The 16,511-nt window shown below is 41.7% G+C and overlaps 1 protein-coding gene across 1 annotated transcript; it reads left to right on the plus strand.

Annotated features, from left to right (window-relative positions):
* The first annotated feature begins 4,038 nt into the window (after window positions 1-4,038).
* On the plus strand, window positions 4,039-16,310 carry cplx4c (complexin 4c). Its single transcript, XM_072593892.1, has 3 exons — window positions 4,039-4,291; window positions 11,451-11,538; window positions 14,016-16,310. The coding sequence occupies exons 1-3, from the start codon at window positions 4,119-4,121 to the stop codon at window positions 14,232-14,234; spliced, it is 480 nt and encodes a 159-aa protein (XP_072449993.1). The 5' UTR covers window positions 4,039-4,118; the 3' UTR covers window positions 14,235-16,310.
* The last annotated feature ends 201 nt before the right edge of the window (window positions 16,311-16,511 follow it).

Here is a 16,511-nt window from a genome sequence, read left to right on the forward strand (position 1 = left end):
TAGATAGAATAGTGAAGAAGGCGTTTGGTATGCTTTCCTATATTGGTCTGTATTGAGTACAGGAGTTGGGAGGTCATGTTGTGGCTGTACAGGACATTGGTTAGGCCACTATTGGAATATTGCGTGCAATTCTGGTCTCCTTCCTACTGGATAGTTGTTGTGAGACTTGAAAGGGTTCATAAATGATTTACAAGGATGTTGCCAGAGTTATAGAATATAGAACATAGAAAAATACAGCGCAGTACAGGCCCTTCGGCCCTCGATGTTGCGCCGACCGAAGCCTACCTAACCTACACTAGCCCAATAACCTCCATATGCTTGTCCAATGCCCGCTTAAATGACCATAAAGAGGGAGAGTCCACCAGTGCTACTGGCAGGGCATTCCATGAACTCACAACCCGCTGAGTAAAAAATCTACCCCTAACATCTGTCCTATACCTACCACCCCTTAATTTAAAGCTGTGTCCCCTAGTAACAGCTGACTTCATTAGCGGAAAAAGGTTCTCACTGTCAACCCTATCTAAACCCCTAATCATCTTGTACACCTCTATCAAATCTCCCCTAAACCTTCTTTTCTCCAATGAGAAAAGCCCCAAGTGCCTCAGTTGGAGGATTTGAGCTACAGGGAGAGGCTGAACAGGCTGGGGCTGTTTTCCCTGGAGTGTCGGAGGCTGAGGGGTGACCTTATAGAGGTTTACAAAATTATGAGGGACATGGGTAGGGTAAATAGGCGAAGTCTTTTCCCTGGGGTGGGAGAGTCCAGAACTAGAGGGCATAGATTTAGGGTGAGAGGGGCAAGATATAAAATAGACCTAAGGGTCAACTTTTTCATGCAGAGGGTGGTACGTGTATGGAATGTGCTGCCAGAGGAAGTGGTGGAGGCTGGTACAATTGCAACATTTAAGAGGCATCTTGATGGATATATGAATTGGAAGGGTTTGGAGGGATATGGGCCGGGTGCTGGCAGATTGGGTTAGGATATCTGGTCGGCATAGATAGGTTGGACCAAAAGGTCTGTTTTCATGCTGTACATCTCTATGACTCTAAGAATGGCAGAGCTGGCTCGAAGGGCTGAATGGAAGACACTTGCTCCAATTTTCTATGTTTCTATCTTTAAAGGAGGTCAGGGAATTGGAGTGGTTAGGGAGGTAATCTAAAGCCTCAACAGCTGAAGGTATAACTGACAGTGACAGTGAGAAGGAAGTTGTACTGGTATCATAGTGTGGAGTTTATTGGATACAGATTTCCCAGAGAATTTCAGGATTAAAGAAGGTGACAGAAACATAAGGGGAGAGGCTGTGGAAGAATTTGAAAGTGAAGGTGCTGAGGGTCTGGGAGCCAATGTAGCCAAGTACAGGAGTGATAGGTGACTGGGATTTGGCACCAGTAAGTAGATGGGCTGAAGAATTTTGGCTGAGGTTCTATTTATAGAGGGTGAAAGATGGGAAGTTGGTCAGGAAAACATTGGAATATTCAAGAAAAATAATGGAAAAACTGCAATAGAGCTTCAGTAGGATGTACAGGAGCAAATCGTTATGACTATGAAAAGGGACTTGAGTTATTAGGACATTTTTCACTCAAGTTGAGATTACAGGATGGTGAAAAGCAGAAAAGAAAGCCAATCCTTATCAACATTTTGTGCTGCCGATAGACGGGGCAACAGTATACAGAACTGGTGAAGAGTGGATATTTCTCACCCATGGGATTTCCTGCTTTTTTCCCACCATATTCACAGGTCGATGTTAATTTTACCAGATTTTCTACACTTCTCTCCTTGGCTGCTCTCTTTCAGCTACTGGATCCATCTTTAGTTTTCTGTTATCAATCCCACTATCTCTTTTATAATCGTGCTACTCCTGCCTTCCATCTGATCACAGTTCTAGCCCCTTATGTTCCTTCCCTGCTCTAGCCCTCGATTTTCCTAGCTCCGCATTGATCCAAAAGCTGCTCCTCACTACCACATGACCCTATGTATAATGTGCATGAGCTGGACACTGAGATTCAATAAGACCATGGCTGATTTGATTAAATGCACATTTTCATCTAACTCCCAATAATCTTTCAGCCCCTCGCTTATCAAGAATCTACACACCCCATCTTAAAAATATTTAGTGGTTGCTTCCACCATTCTTTGAGGAGGCGCATTCCAAGGACTCGACACTCCATGTTAAAAAAAATCCCTTTCTTTGTTTAAAAAGAGCAACCCCTTATTTTTAAACAGTCACCCGGAGCTCTTGATTCTCCCTCAATAGGAAACAATTTCACATGTACCTTTTCAAGACCCCACAAGATTTTCCGCATGTTAATCATGTCAGCAGGATACAAACCCAACCTACTCAACTTTCCCTGTGCAGACAACTTACATATACCAGGTATAAATCTTCCCTGAATTACTTTCGATATATTTATACCTTCCCGTAAATAAGGAGACAAATGCTGAACTCAATATTCCAGATGTGGTCTCACCCATGCCATGCATAACTAAAGCACATCCTCCCTACTTTTGTATTCAACTCCCCTCACATAAAGGATAATTCTATAATCTTTCCTAATGACCTGCTATACTTCTGTTTAATCTGTATAAGTTGCCACAGTAAACCATTGGTCTTTTTCTGTGCTCAAATCTAATAGTACATTGTCCTTGTTTCAAATGAAAGAAAATTGACCTGAATTCCCAATACTCCTTTCCATCCACAGGCACTGCTGAACTGTTGGGAGTTTCCAGGCATTTGTATTGTTGGTTTCTGGGATCCACAGTGTGTTGTTTTTAATTTAGATATGATAGTGAGGTGATTATGTTACTGGATTAGTAATACAGAAAAGCCTAAGCTAATGAGCCAGAGAATATGAGGTCAAATCCCACAAGAGCAATTTGAGAACTTGAATTCAGTTGCAAGAAAATCCTGGAACTTTACAGGCTAGAAGGATGAGTCTATTCGGCTCCATTGTGCTCAGTTAGTGCCCCTCCAATGTTCTTTTCCTGGAGCCCTGCAAAAGTTTCCTTTCCCAGTTCGCCTCAAAGTCCCAGTTACAATTGAATCTGCTTCCTTCAAATCATTCAAGAAAACATCCCCAATTCCATTCTGGTTCTTTGCTGATTTTTGTTTCTTCTATATGCATTCACAGAATGAGGGTGTCACTGGCTCGGCCAGCATTTATTTCCCACCCTTAATTGCCCCGAGGGCAGTTAAGAGTCAACCACATTACTGTGACTCTGGAGTCATGTATTGGCCAGACCAGGTAAGGAGGGTAGTTTCCTTTCCTAAAAGGCAGTAGTGAACCAGATGAATTTTTCCTGACAATGGATTCATGGTCACCATTAGACTCGTCATTCCAAATGTTTATTGGATTCAACTTCCACCATCTGCAATGGCAGGATTTGAACCCAAGTCTATATCTGGGTCTCTGGATTAATAGTCTAGTGATAATGTCACTAGGCCATTACGTACCATCCTGATCTCTGTAACTTGTTTACTAACTTGTCTCCCACTGGAAAAAGTGTTTCTTTATTTAGTCAATTCAAATCCTTCACAGGTTGTTTTAAATTAGGAAATTACCTTTCTGTTTGTCTGAGTGTTGCAAATCATTTTGGGATAAACCATTCCAAGGCAATGAGGTAGCGAGGCCCACTTCCCACAAACCAATACATTTTAAGAAAATCAAAAATATCAGCATTTGTGTAATTTACTTTTCAAACATGGTAACTTTTAAAAAAAAATTGTTTATGGGCTACGGGTAGTGTTGATAACAGAGCAGCTAAATATGGCAGATTTCCTACCCAAAGGGCAATTATAGAACCAGGTGGGTCTTTACAAAAATTGTCTTTGGACTAAATTTTAAAATCCAGATTTTCTCAGATTCAAATTTCACCACTAGTCCAGTGACATTCCCCTGTGCCACTATCTCCCTCGTCAGCTTTGCAACCAGGGATAATGGGCCATCAAACCTGAGTGCAGAAAGAGGCCATTGGTTTACTATTGCAACTTATAATGAGTTAAGCTGTTTAGCTCGATGTCTACCAATTACACCCAAGGCTTATCTGTCCTTCAGACACTCGCTGCTCCACTTAACACAAGCCTGCCTTCCCTCCCTGTAATTCTGGACCAGTTTCTGCCAAAATGACGTTCTTCCTCAAAACCATGATTAGCGGGAAAATGAAAGACCTGGGAGGTGGTGGAGGAGGAGGAGAAGAGGCGAAGACAGAGGAGGGAGATGGAAAGCCAACTGCAAAAAGCACAGGAATGACAAGGGAAGAGTTTGAGGAATACCAGCGTCAGCTGCTGGAAGAAAAGTGAGTACCTCACCAGAAAGTAAAGGGGTTGAAAAGGGAAGTATGGAAAACCTGAAAGGATTTTTAAGGATAAATGACAAGTAAGGATTAATGTTTTGAAGTTATAATGTATGCACAAGCTGAATCCGTATTAAAAATTAGTGCTCCATGTGTTTTAGTGAAATTTTTAACTTTCAGTTAATTCACAAATGCCATCGTACTCTGAGGTATACATATATATAAATGTATATACAATTTAACAGCTCAATTTAACAGTAAATGTTAACAAGTTATGTTTGACCGTGATGTTTGAAAACCATTGTCAAGCACAAATCTTTTAATGTATTTGTGCATTAATCAAAGAACTGAAATAATACACCAACTGGTGTGGCAATGAACTATACAGACCATGCCAATCCCAAGTTTAACTCCCAATTTTTGTGCAGTTAGCACATCTGAGCCAATGATAAATAAGTGACCTCCCTGTTCCTAAACTAAAGAAGGGAAATTATCAGTCAGGGTTCCTGCTTGTGATCACTGCCCATTGCCCCCTGCTGGGCATTCACATCTGTAGACTCCAGGTTAGACAGGTTCACCCGTGCTGCCTCCTGTAGTTGAATAGATTGATTTCACTCAATACATGGTTGTTTGGGTAAGATACTGGTGGACAGTTGACATTTTGGCAACTGTATTTCAGCAATGTCAGAATCTACAAGGAAAAGAGTGAGGGGGAGAGAAGACGGGAGTAGAGAGAGAAATCATTCAGGATAATAACTGTGCCAGTGTCTATTAGTGTAAAAGATATACCCATATTTACTGGTACTAGCTTTATGTGCATTTTCTTATTAGTAATTATACCACCAAATATAAATTGTTAAATTAGGATCTGCATTTCTTATTAATTTTTCTTCCTGCACAATTTTATTCTGTACTTAGTTTCATATTCCAATAGTCTGTTTCTTCTTTGCTTTCCCACCTTATCTCACATCACTCTGTTTTACTAATATTACTGATCTGCTAAACCGTCATCTTACTGTATTCTTCATAAACCCAAGAACCCTCTGAATTCTCTTCCTCTCTCTAGATCATGGTGTCTCTCATTCTAAAGTCAAGATGTCTCAGGGTCTTAACACTGCAGAACATCTTCTGATTGCCCTTCACCTCTTTTCCCTTCCTATGAAGGACAGCCCTTCTCTTCCCTCCTCACCTCTGAACCCTTGATTTATCCTTTATCTGGGAATGTTTAATGTAAAGATCTCATTACTTGTCAGCAGTAGCAAAGGTCTGATACCCTGTTCACCATAACAGATGCATAATTGGGTCTAGGCTGAAATGTCTGACAAGATGGCTAATGAGAGTGTACCCACAGCGGTGGGTTATGACAGAAATTATGTCAGGTCACACTGGCTCGTCCTCATTCTCTGTGATTTTATTGAAAGGAGAATCTTGCCTTGAGAAACAACTTTGCTTTATTTAAGATCCATTATCAGGGGCCTACAGTCAGGAGTCAATGGTTGATAGTGGGTTTAAGCCACACTGCAGAGACCATAGCACAAACTGTAATCTGATGCTTCTGTACAGTACTAAGGGAGTGCCACATGGTTGCTGGATGACACCTTCTATATTTCAAGTGCATTGTTTTGAAAAAGAACAGTGGGACTCGCCCTGATGACCTGGCTAATATTTCTCCCTCAAACAACTCACTAAAAAAGGATTGATAGATCACTGTCATATTCCTGCTTGTGGGATCTTGCTGTGTACAGGTTGTCCTTCCTAAATTACAAAACTCTGATGACCCTTCAAAAGGTTCAATGACTGTAAAGCCCTTTGAAACACCTTGGGGCAGTGAGAAGCTATGGACCATTTCTTTTGCCAAGCTAGTGCCTTCCTGTATCAGCACCTTTATTCTCGATGAGCAGGAGTGTGAATGCTGAATCCTGACGCTCACAATGGTGTCGGATGCAGAGTTTATTTGTACACCTCGTCCACCTTTGCATTAACACCATCCAATTCAGAAGGGTCAGAAATCCAACCTGGGATCTTCCTGGTCCATGTGGTTGAGACAGTGCTCAGCCAATGTAAGCATAGAATCGTAGAATTCATACAGCACTAAAGGAAGCTATTGACTTTCCTTTATTAGTCTATTGAGTCTGGACTGGCTCTTACATAATCCCACTCTCCAGCTCCTCCTCCAATTTTCAGCCTTTAAGCCAGTCTGTTTTGAAGGTTACTATTCATCTATCAGACATTGCATTCCCAGTCCTTGCTGCTTGTAATTATGTCTTTACTCATATTGCCTTCTTATTGCCAATCACCTACCATTTGCGTACTCTGGTTATTGACTCTTCGGCTGATGACAGCAGTTTAATTCCTATATTGAATCTCCTCATAGCTTTCTCTAGTCTAACAAGAAAAGTCCCATCCTCTTCAGTCTGTCCTAGTAGCTGTGATTCCTCATCTCTTTATTCATCGCAGTATCTGCTCAAACTTTGCCTTCTATCCTCTTGCTTTGTCCATCTTCCTTCCAGTAGTTTTCCATCAGGAACTCAAAAGGGAAGAGGTCTTGAAATCTGCTTTGGTTTTTGGTGCAGAGGTAGTGATACTGCTGAGGCCTGACTGATCCCTGTTTCTATACCCTTCTGCAATGGGAGGTAAATGTGATGGGGATAAGACAAAGCATTTCCACAATAAAAGAAAATGTATTATACTATGTAAGTCCAACCAGGCAGGTTTTTGGAGGGAGGGGGATTGTTTCTTTGTGTGTGTGTCTGAATGTGTCTGTATGCATGTGTTTGTCTGTGTGTGTGTGTGTGTGTGTGTGTTCATGTTTTAGGTTGATGACCACCATTAGGATTGAGAAACATACACTGTAAACATAATGAGTTTGAGTGAACAATAGGAGGACAATCGCTGAAAGGATAAGAGAGGTATATTACAGGGTGAAGGACGGACAAGGTTAATGACAACATGGCAATGGACTACATTTTACCCAAGTTCTCACATAGAGAAACTCTTTCTCCACGATGCTCCTCCTAGTGGCCGGAATCAAGAACTATTCATCTTGATCCAGAGAAGGGGCCAGATAAAGGGTTCTCGCCTCTTATTGTCAACCTTTAGCTATGGTATTTTCAAAGAGCATTTTTTGGAGGTCTCTCACCCATTGGTCACTCAAAGTAATGCTGTTCTATGGAATGTTGGACGACGACATTTCACCAACTCTGACCCTACTACAATGAAGCTGACGGTTTCTCTACAAGGAGGGACTGAGAAAATAAACTGGAGCAGCTGACAGCTTAATGTGGCCTTTCACCACCTCAAATGTTGCTGGGATAACTACAAGCTCTAACTTCACCCCACAGCCAGTGAACTGAGGTCCAGGAATCTGCAGGCTCAACAGACAAATAAAGTAGTCCTCATGCCAGAGTATAACTACAAAGAGGGCTATCTATATTCCAGGACACATTAGAACAGAAGACTCATTGCTATATTTCATATTGTTAACTCCTACTTGAAAATAGTTTGACTTCGAGTCTTATTCAAGTGATAAATGCTATGCATGAGGTGGGGTGGGGTATAATTGCCTTCTAGCATATTACTGAACCACATAGACAAGATTGGGCCCAGTTTATCTCCAGTATTTGTCACATTTTCTATTAATCAGGACACTGGGCAGCAACAAGGTTGTTACAACTGGGCCTCAGTTCCTCAGGTTAAGAGGCATTGAGGTCCTGATTACATGAGAGCAAGGTTGGACTTAGCTGTGATGCCATCTGCAGTCGAACAGCTTGCCAAGACTCATTATGCTGCAATGAGGAATGGATGAGGTACCAGAAAGAAGCCCACAGCTGCAGAAATGTGATCCCTTCATTCAAGAAAATCAGTGCCTTTGAGAGTAGAACAGAGAATACAGGAAAAAGCAGACTGACAGTATTAGCCTGGGATATTGAGGAGGTCACTAAATTATTAGGTGAATGAGTAAGGTTTTCTGTTTAGTTGGCTTTAGGGCTTGTGAAAGTCATATTTAGCTGTCGGTCCACCTCCTACTTCCTCTCTCTTGTCAAATATAACGCTATACTAGTGGGAGGATTGAATAACAGGAAGTATGGAGTCACCTTTAGAAGTAATGAAAGCAGTTGGTACTTTATTATTCATTATGGGCAATATGGACATTACTGGCAAGGCCAGTTATTTATTATACATTCCTAACTGCATTGTGATGGTGGTGATGAACCTGTTGCATTAGAAGTATTATCTTATGTAACATTATGTACTATATGATAATATTATATAACATTACTTAGTCCACTGTAAAGTTCAATCCAGCCTATTAAAAGGAATTAGTACTAACCCCTGCATAGAATTGAGAATGCGTGACATATATTTAAGAAAATACGGTAATTATGATGCCAACAAGCTAGGTTAAGTAACCTTCTATTTTACGAAGGCTGGTAACTAGTACAATCCAGGATTTGAGACTAAACTTTGACAGCAGCAGCTTAGGGTGAAGGAGATTTAAGGAGGATTTACCTGTGACATGAAGCGAGTGACCAGCCTTTGCACGAACAAAGGGAGAAAGAACAGATAAAGCCAAGCCCTTCACACAAATGAACTCCAGGAGCGACAGACTGTGCAGGGCTCTTGCTTTGGTGAGTCACAGAGGTGGATCCCATGAACCCACTGTGGTAACATAGAATTGATAAAGTGTATCATTTGCACTTCTAACGTGACTGATACTAACCAATTCTGGCATTCTGAGTTACCCTATCTAAAGTACAGTAAGATACTTGGCTCAGTGCCAGCAATCTCAGCTGAGTCAGGGGCTCAGGGATTCCTCATTCTTCAAGGATGTGACAGCTACCAACTGAGTGCAGCTTGAGCACAAAGCTCAGCTTACCAGCTCAGTGACGAAATGCCACTTTGTCAAAAGTACAATTTTTCAGATGAGTTCTTAATCTTTTGCCTCTCAGTTCCATCCGCGGCACAGTTCAAAGAAGGAAATGGATTTCTCTTGGAGTCACTCCAGCACTTAAACCCTCAAACAACTTTATGAAAACTAATTAAGTAATTGTTTATCTCACCTCAGCTTGTGGAATCTTGTGTGAATTTGCTGTGATTTTGGATTTCTCACATTCCAGAAAATCTCTCACCGTCCAAAGGTGCAGAACCAGGAGACCATCAACATCAATTCTTTTTTGTCCTTTGACCTTCTCCCCAATACTCTCAAGACTCCACTGTCAATACCCACACACCACAATAACACTCCTGTGTATTATTACCTCTCTCTGCTGTCTTACTGTAAGGGCCAATATTGATATCAGTGAGCTTTGAGATTTTCAGGTCAGCATCTTTGCTACCAAATGAATAACTACAAACCCTGTTACCCCTTAGGGGCATTTATGAATGTCCATGAAACAAAATAGTTTCTTGGGTGTCAGTCCATTGTCCTTCACCTGCTCCGATCAGTTGTTCCCTCCTTACAGTACAGGAGTTGTCCCCTCCTTACAAAGTTCTTATAGTGCAGAGGGTAGCATCATTGCCTCTGAGTCATGTTCTGGTTTGAATCCCACACCACAAATTGATTGAGGGAGGTGCATTCATAGTGCAGCCACCTTATTCAGGAAATAGGTCCACTTAATATGTCCGTGAGGGATCTAACACTTGTTTGGGATCCCTTTAGGAAACCAGATACAAAGTCATGTGGCACTATCGGTAGCATCCCTACCTCAGAAGAAACTGTAGTTTTCAATCCCACCCCAGTGTTCACAGGCTGATGACAAATGCTAAGAGCAGGAGGGGTTCTGCTGGTCAGCCAAGAAGCAAGGGCCACATTGCTTTGCTTCAGATTCTTCAGCTTCTTTATGTGACCTAAGCATCTCTGCAGCAGCCACCAAAACATAGCTATGTTGTCTAAAGCAAATGTTCCTGAAGAGTCAGGAAAGCAGGACTATGCCTCAACTGCACAGTCTCCCATTCATCACTCCCACCACTGCCACACCCCCACTCACTCTATTGCTGTTCCAACCTCCTATCACTTACCAATATAAAATATATGATATTCATCGCTTTGTTTGTTCCCAACATTCATATTTAAAACAAGAATACAGTTTTATTGTCACCTTTGCCAACATTGATACCCACTGGGTACAGCTACATGGGCACCATTAGCCACTCAGCTATGGGGTTCTTTTTCAGACTGGACGTCAGTCACACTCAGAGAGCGCCCATAGACCATTGTTTTCGAGAGTCTATTGCACACAGCACATCTCCCTGTCTTGGAGGCAATTCAACCAACTGTAGCACAAAATTTGCTACTCCTGGTAACCACACTGGGCCATTCAACCCCGCAAGCCCATTCTATCATTCAGTTGGATCCTGGTTGATTTGACTCACAGTTTTAGATCAATGAAAACTTCAAAGCGAATTGTGGTAACTTGGGAGAGCCAACTGCACTGGAATTGAGCTCAAGCTCCAGAGGTAAAAGTATAATGTATTTGCAATGCCTGGATAGATATTTTTGCTAATGGGGAAGGCAGTAGTGAAATGGTAATACCACTGGACTGGTTTCACAAAGCCTTATTTTTTGGGGACATGGCAGATTTTGACATTTGAATTCAAGTTTAAAAATAACTAGAATAATAAGCAACTGCTGGTTTATTGTAGCCATGTTGCCCATTGACAGCAGAAAAAAACCATTGTGTTCACCAATGTCCTTTAGGGCAGTATATCTGCCATCTGTACCTGATCTGGCTACAGGTGACTCTAGACCCTCAGAAATGTGGTTGACTCTGAAATGGTCTGAAATGGTCTGGAAAGCAAATCATTTCAAGGGCAACATATGCACCCATGTTAGTAATGCCACATAATCCCATGTAATAATAAGGAAAAACAGGATTGTGCTCTATTTGAATCATTATCGTTGGATGTACTGAGGAATCTCGATTATCCGAACGACACAGGCGGGGAGTATTTTATTCAGATAATCAAATGCCAGACAACACAGTTTAGCCAAACATAGGGACCTTTCGATCTTGTTCAGAAAATCCAAAATTCGGATAATTGAATGCCAGATAATCGAGGTTCCTCTGTGATTGCAAGAGAATCCATGTCAGTGCAGAGACTGAAGAAACAAATCACAGACTTGAATTCTGTGTTTTAAAATATCATTATTTTATCATTCCAGAATTGAACGAGACAATGCATTCACACAGAAAAAAGCAGAAAGGGCAACAGTTCGATTGCACATGAGGGATAAGTATCGGCTACCACATGTAAGTGACAAGGAGATTAACCCAATCTCACAGGAAATGTACTAACTGTCATGAATACAGTACACGAGGTGTATAGACCGAGACAAGTATAGTGTAGAAAATGCGTTAGTAGTTACAAGTACAATACATGTATCAGCAGTCTCAGGTGATACAGGAAATGTGTTGAGTGTCACATGTACAGAAATGTAATACAATGATGATGGAATTCAACAAAATTGCAGACTCTCACAGGTATAGTACAGGAAGTATCCCAGCTAACAGGCATGGGACAGAAAACATACCAGTTGAAAAAGGAAAAGTACAGGCAAGTATCACCCGTGATAGGTGGGAGACAGAAAAGAAGATACTGAGTGAAACAGGTGCAGACTGTAGGCAAAATTGGAAATTGATGGAAAATTGTACTTCCTGATAGTTCAGTAGATAAGTGTAGCATTCAATGCAAACTGGGCCAGTATGTTCAAGCTCTGATATCTAATCTATAGAGAGTGAACAGTACAATACAAGGCTGCATTAGTGATCCTTGGCTTGGATAAGATAAACTCCATCAGGATCACTGTCCTGTTAACCCTGTTGTGGATGCTTTTTATTATCAATTTACAGGTGTGAGCATTACTAACAAGGTCAAAATTGATTATTGCCCAGCTCTAAATGTCCTTGAAAAGGTGATGGGTGAACCACCTTCTTGAACTTTTGCAGTTATACAGTAATTATATCCACAATGCTGTTGAGACAGAAGCTTGAGGGTTTTGACAATGGAGGAACAGATAGAGGTACAAGTCAGGATGGTATGTGGGTTGGAGAGGCACTCACAGGTGATGGTGGGATCAGGATAGGCTCAGTTCTCATGTCCTCCTTGTTGATACACACTATTGAGATTAATGTAAAGCCTGAAACATACATTCTCAGGAGTAGGAGTAGGCCATTCGCCTCCCCCTCTCGACCCTCCCTGGGCCTGTCTCCCATTCAAAATGATCATGGTTGTCCATCCAACTCGGTATCCTGTTCCCACTTTCTCCCCATATCCTTTGCTCCCTTTATCTCTAAGAATATTATCTAACCTCTTCTACAAATATTTAATATTTCAGCTTCAAGCACTTTCTGTGACAAAGAATTCCACAGGTTTACTACTCTCTAGGTAAAGAAATTTCTACTTACCTTAGTCCTAAATGGCCCACACCATACCCTTAGACTGTGAACCCTGGTCCTGGACTCCACAGTCATCAGAACACTCTTTCAGCATTTACTCTGTCCAGTCTTGTTAGGATTTTAAAGGTTTCTGAGGATTCCCCTCTTTCTTCTGAACTCCAGTGAATACAATCCTAACTGATCAAGTCTCACTTCGTACATCAGTCCTGCCATCCCAGGAATCAGTCTGGTAAATCTTCATTGCCCTCCCTCCATCGCCAGAACATTCTTCCTCAGAGAGCAAACCAAAGCTCCACGCAGTACTCCAGGTGTGGTCTCACTAAGGCCCTGTACAATTGCAACCTTGCGTCCCTGCTCCTGTATGCAAATCCTCTTGCTATGAAGGCCAACATACCATTTGCCTTCTTGACCGCCTGCTGCATCTGCATGCTTACTTCCAGCAACTGGCGTACAAGGACAACCAGGCTTTGGTTCATCTTCCCCTTTCCCAATCTATCACCATTCAGAAAATACTCTGCCTTCCTGTTTTTACTACCATTGTAGATAACTTCACATTTATTCATATTATACTGCATCTGCCATGCATTTTCCCATTCACTCAATTTGTCTAAGTCACACTTGAAGCATCCTTGCTTCCTCCTAGCAGCTCACCCTCCCACCCAAGTTTGTGTTACCTGCAAATAAGAAAATTTTATGTTTAGTTTCCTTATCTAAATCATTGATATATACGGTGACTAGCTGTAATCCAAGCACTGAGCCCTGTGGGTCTACTAGTCACTGGCTACTGCTTAGAAAGAGACTCTTTGTTTCCTGTTTTTTGGCCAGTCCTGGTAAAAGGTTCCAACCTGAAACATTGACTCCCCTTCTCCTCTGATGCTGCTTGACCTGCTATGCTTTTTCAAGCTCCATCTTTATCCACTCCAGTTCTCTATCTATATCAGTGCACCCTTATCCCATAAGTTTAATTTAAATCTAATGCTAATCTGTTATGTGGGATCTTAATGAAATTCCTATAAAGTGAACTTTTGGGTGAGGGAGTGAGAGTGTCCAGTTGCTCTGGAGAACGTGGTGGTCATGAAAAAACGGAATGAATGGAAACGTATCACATCTTGTAACAGGAGCACTTCTCCCTCATGCTCCTGGCATAGATCCCACCACTCTCCCTCCGTCCCTCCATGTCAGCAGGTTTTTTTTATCAGGAATACAGGTTCACATTTTATTCACTGGTCCATAGTTTTCCATCCTACCTTCCAATCTTCAGTGTTTCAGGGAGAAATGCAATGCAGGAAGGGGTTTAATGAGTTAACAAGTCTCTTTTCTTCATGATTCAGAGTGACAAGGATGAAGGTCAAATACAGATGGCTGGGGGAGATGTGGAACTGCCTGAGGAACTGGCAAAGATGGTGCAAGAAGATGAGGATGAGGAAGAAGCTAATGATTCCTTTTTTGGGACCATTCAAAACATGGACTTTGACACCATCAAGACCAAGGCCCAAGAAACGTTCACCGAAATAAAGCAGACAGCTGAGGAAAAATGTTCAGTGATGTAACTCTCATTATATCGGTGAATTAGTGAGGCTCGGTCAGATGAGATTTCCCCATTACCATGATTGGTATCACCACACTCATCCTCATGATACTGGAAGCAATAGGGATACAGGTTAACCATGAATTAGAATAGGAGATGGTATAGTGCAGGAAATATGCCAACTAATACAGGCATGGGATTCTAATGTATCTAATTGGAAGAGGTACAGTACAGGCAAGCATCATCTGTGCTCGGGTGATTTACGGGCATTTTATCAACTGTCACAGGCACAGAAAATACAGATATTGCACAGGGAAATATACTGACTGAAGAGGAGGTTGGGAATTGGTGAAAGATCTTGCTCTCCAACTGCTCACTGGGCAAATGTAGTGTCTGTTGTGGCAAAAACAGAATGTATTGTCCATTTCCAGTTTCCCTTGAAACAGTGGGGCATTGACCTTATTACTTCCTTTTGGTATCCTGAAGTATTGATTCACAGGTTTGTCTCATTGTCTTCTAATTCATTCCTTGCAAGGACCTCAGAACAATGGAACTGCTCACTCCTTTAGTTTTTCCTTAGTCCTCACTTCATCCTTTCCTTCCTTCACAGCTTTTTAAACCCTGGCTTGACTTCACTAAACCACAAATTTCAAATTTACTTCACATTCTCAACTGTGGCTGCAAACCTTTGCTCTTCACCTGGATTTCAAAGAATCCCTACAGTGTAGGAGCAGGCCAGCCAGCCTATCAAGTACACACCAATCCTTTGAAGAGCACCCCACCCAGACCAACACCCCCTTCCCTATAATCCTGCATTTCTCACGGCTAATTGACCCAGCTCACACATTTTGGACTGTGGGAGGAAACCAGAACACCCAAAGGAAACCCATGCAGACACGGGAGGAGAATGTACAAATTCCACACAGACTGTCACCCAAGGGTGGAATCAAACCCGGGTCCCTTGGTATAGCTACTATGCTGCCCTTTCTTATTAAAGCTCCCACTTGCCAGTGCTTTGGTTTCACTTTATTAATCTCACTAAAATAAAACACAAGAGAAGTCGACAATAAGAAGATATAACAATAAGATGGCGGTAGGATTGTTTTGGAAGTGGAACGTTACCTTCTGTTACTCATGTCTTTTTACGCATATCCAATTTACTGCTTTGTTAGCCACAAGTTAAATATTAAATCCACAGGGTAAAAACAATGACTGCAGATGCTGGAAACCAGATTCTGGATTAGTGGTGCTGGAAGAGCACAGCAGTTCAGGCAGCATCCGAGGAGCAGTAAAATCGACGTTTCGGGCAAAAGCCCTTCATCAGGAATTAAATCCTACAGAAGAACCATAGATATCTGCCTTTGCTCTGTAAGGAGACAATCTTTGCATGTCTCTGGATCGACCCACCAGTCTACCTTAGGGCACTGAGTCCTGTTACAGCCCATATTCAGAGAGAGTCTCTGGCCTCTTTGGGTTCTACCTGAATTAGTTTGACCACCCTCAATCTGGATTAGAGCCAGAACACAAAACTGTGTTACTTGGTGGCCTCAGGACAGTGGGAGCAGGACAATAGGAAAGGGGATTGATGTAATATATTTAGAGCAGTGGAAGCAGGGTCAGATAGCAAGGTCTGGGCAATGGGGCCACAGTATTCAAGTCAGGTTTGTACACTCAAGGTGGTGGGAGTGAGGAACTGGAGTTAAGGCAGGGTACAGAAAGCCCTTGATGGCCCTATACTGGTAGCAAGCTCACTTTAAAAAAGCTTTGAATGTGAGAAACTCTCCAGTACCATCATCCCTTCCCTGAATTAATGCAAAAGACATAAAAAAGGGATAAAAAGTGAAGCTGTTGGGCAAGGGTCTAACCATGTAATTACAACCAGAATCTTCACTGTTAAATCTCCCACTGAACTCAGATGATTCTGGAGAACAATTACATTGAAAGCCATTGTGCATCTATTGTATCCATTGTACAGACACGGTACCAGATTACTTTCATTCAGCAACATTGCACATTCAAATTTTGGTTTTGCTTTGATTTTTTTCTCTACTCACTATTGTGATATAGAATAAATAAATAATGTTTATTCAGCTTTGAATTGCTTTTTAGAAGTATTTTTGTTTCTATTCAATAACCTTATCCAGTCATTGTCACAAGCAAACAGTATGAGTTAGATATGAAGTAAAGTTCCTCTCCACTAGCCCATGAAACATTCCCAGGTCAGGTATACCTTGGATTTGATGCAGAGTAAAACTCACTTGAAACAAGGGAAGGTATGGTACATTCAGCCTGTCAATTC

Source organism: Chiloscyllium punctatum, chromosome 24 (assembly GCF_047496795.1).
Source record: "Chiloscyllium punctatum isolate Juve2018m chromosome 24, sChiPun1.3, whole genome shotgun sequence".
Lineage (NCBI taxonomy): Eukaryota > Metazoa > Chordata > Chondrichthyes > Orectolobiformes > Hemiscylliidae > Chiloscyllium > Chiloscyllium punctatum.

What these genes read in the sequence shown, in the direction of transcription:
- cplx4c (XM_072593892.1), top strand. Translation starts at nt 4,119, where the DNA reads ATGACGTTCTTCCTCAAAACCATGATTAGCGGGAAAATGAAAGACCTG. An exon ending in CGTCAGCTGCTGGAAGAAAA is followed by an intron (nt 4,292 to 11,450) that starts GTGAGTACCTCA and finishes TTATCATTCCAG; the next exon opens with AATTGAACGAGACAATGCAT. An exon ending in ATAAGTATCGGCTACCACAT is followed by an intron (nt 11,539 to 14,015) that starts GTAAGTGACAAG and finishes TTCATGATTCAG; the next exon opens with AGTGACAAGGATGAAGGTCA.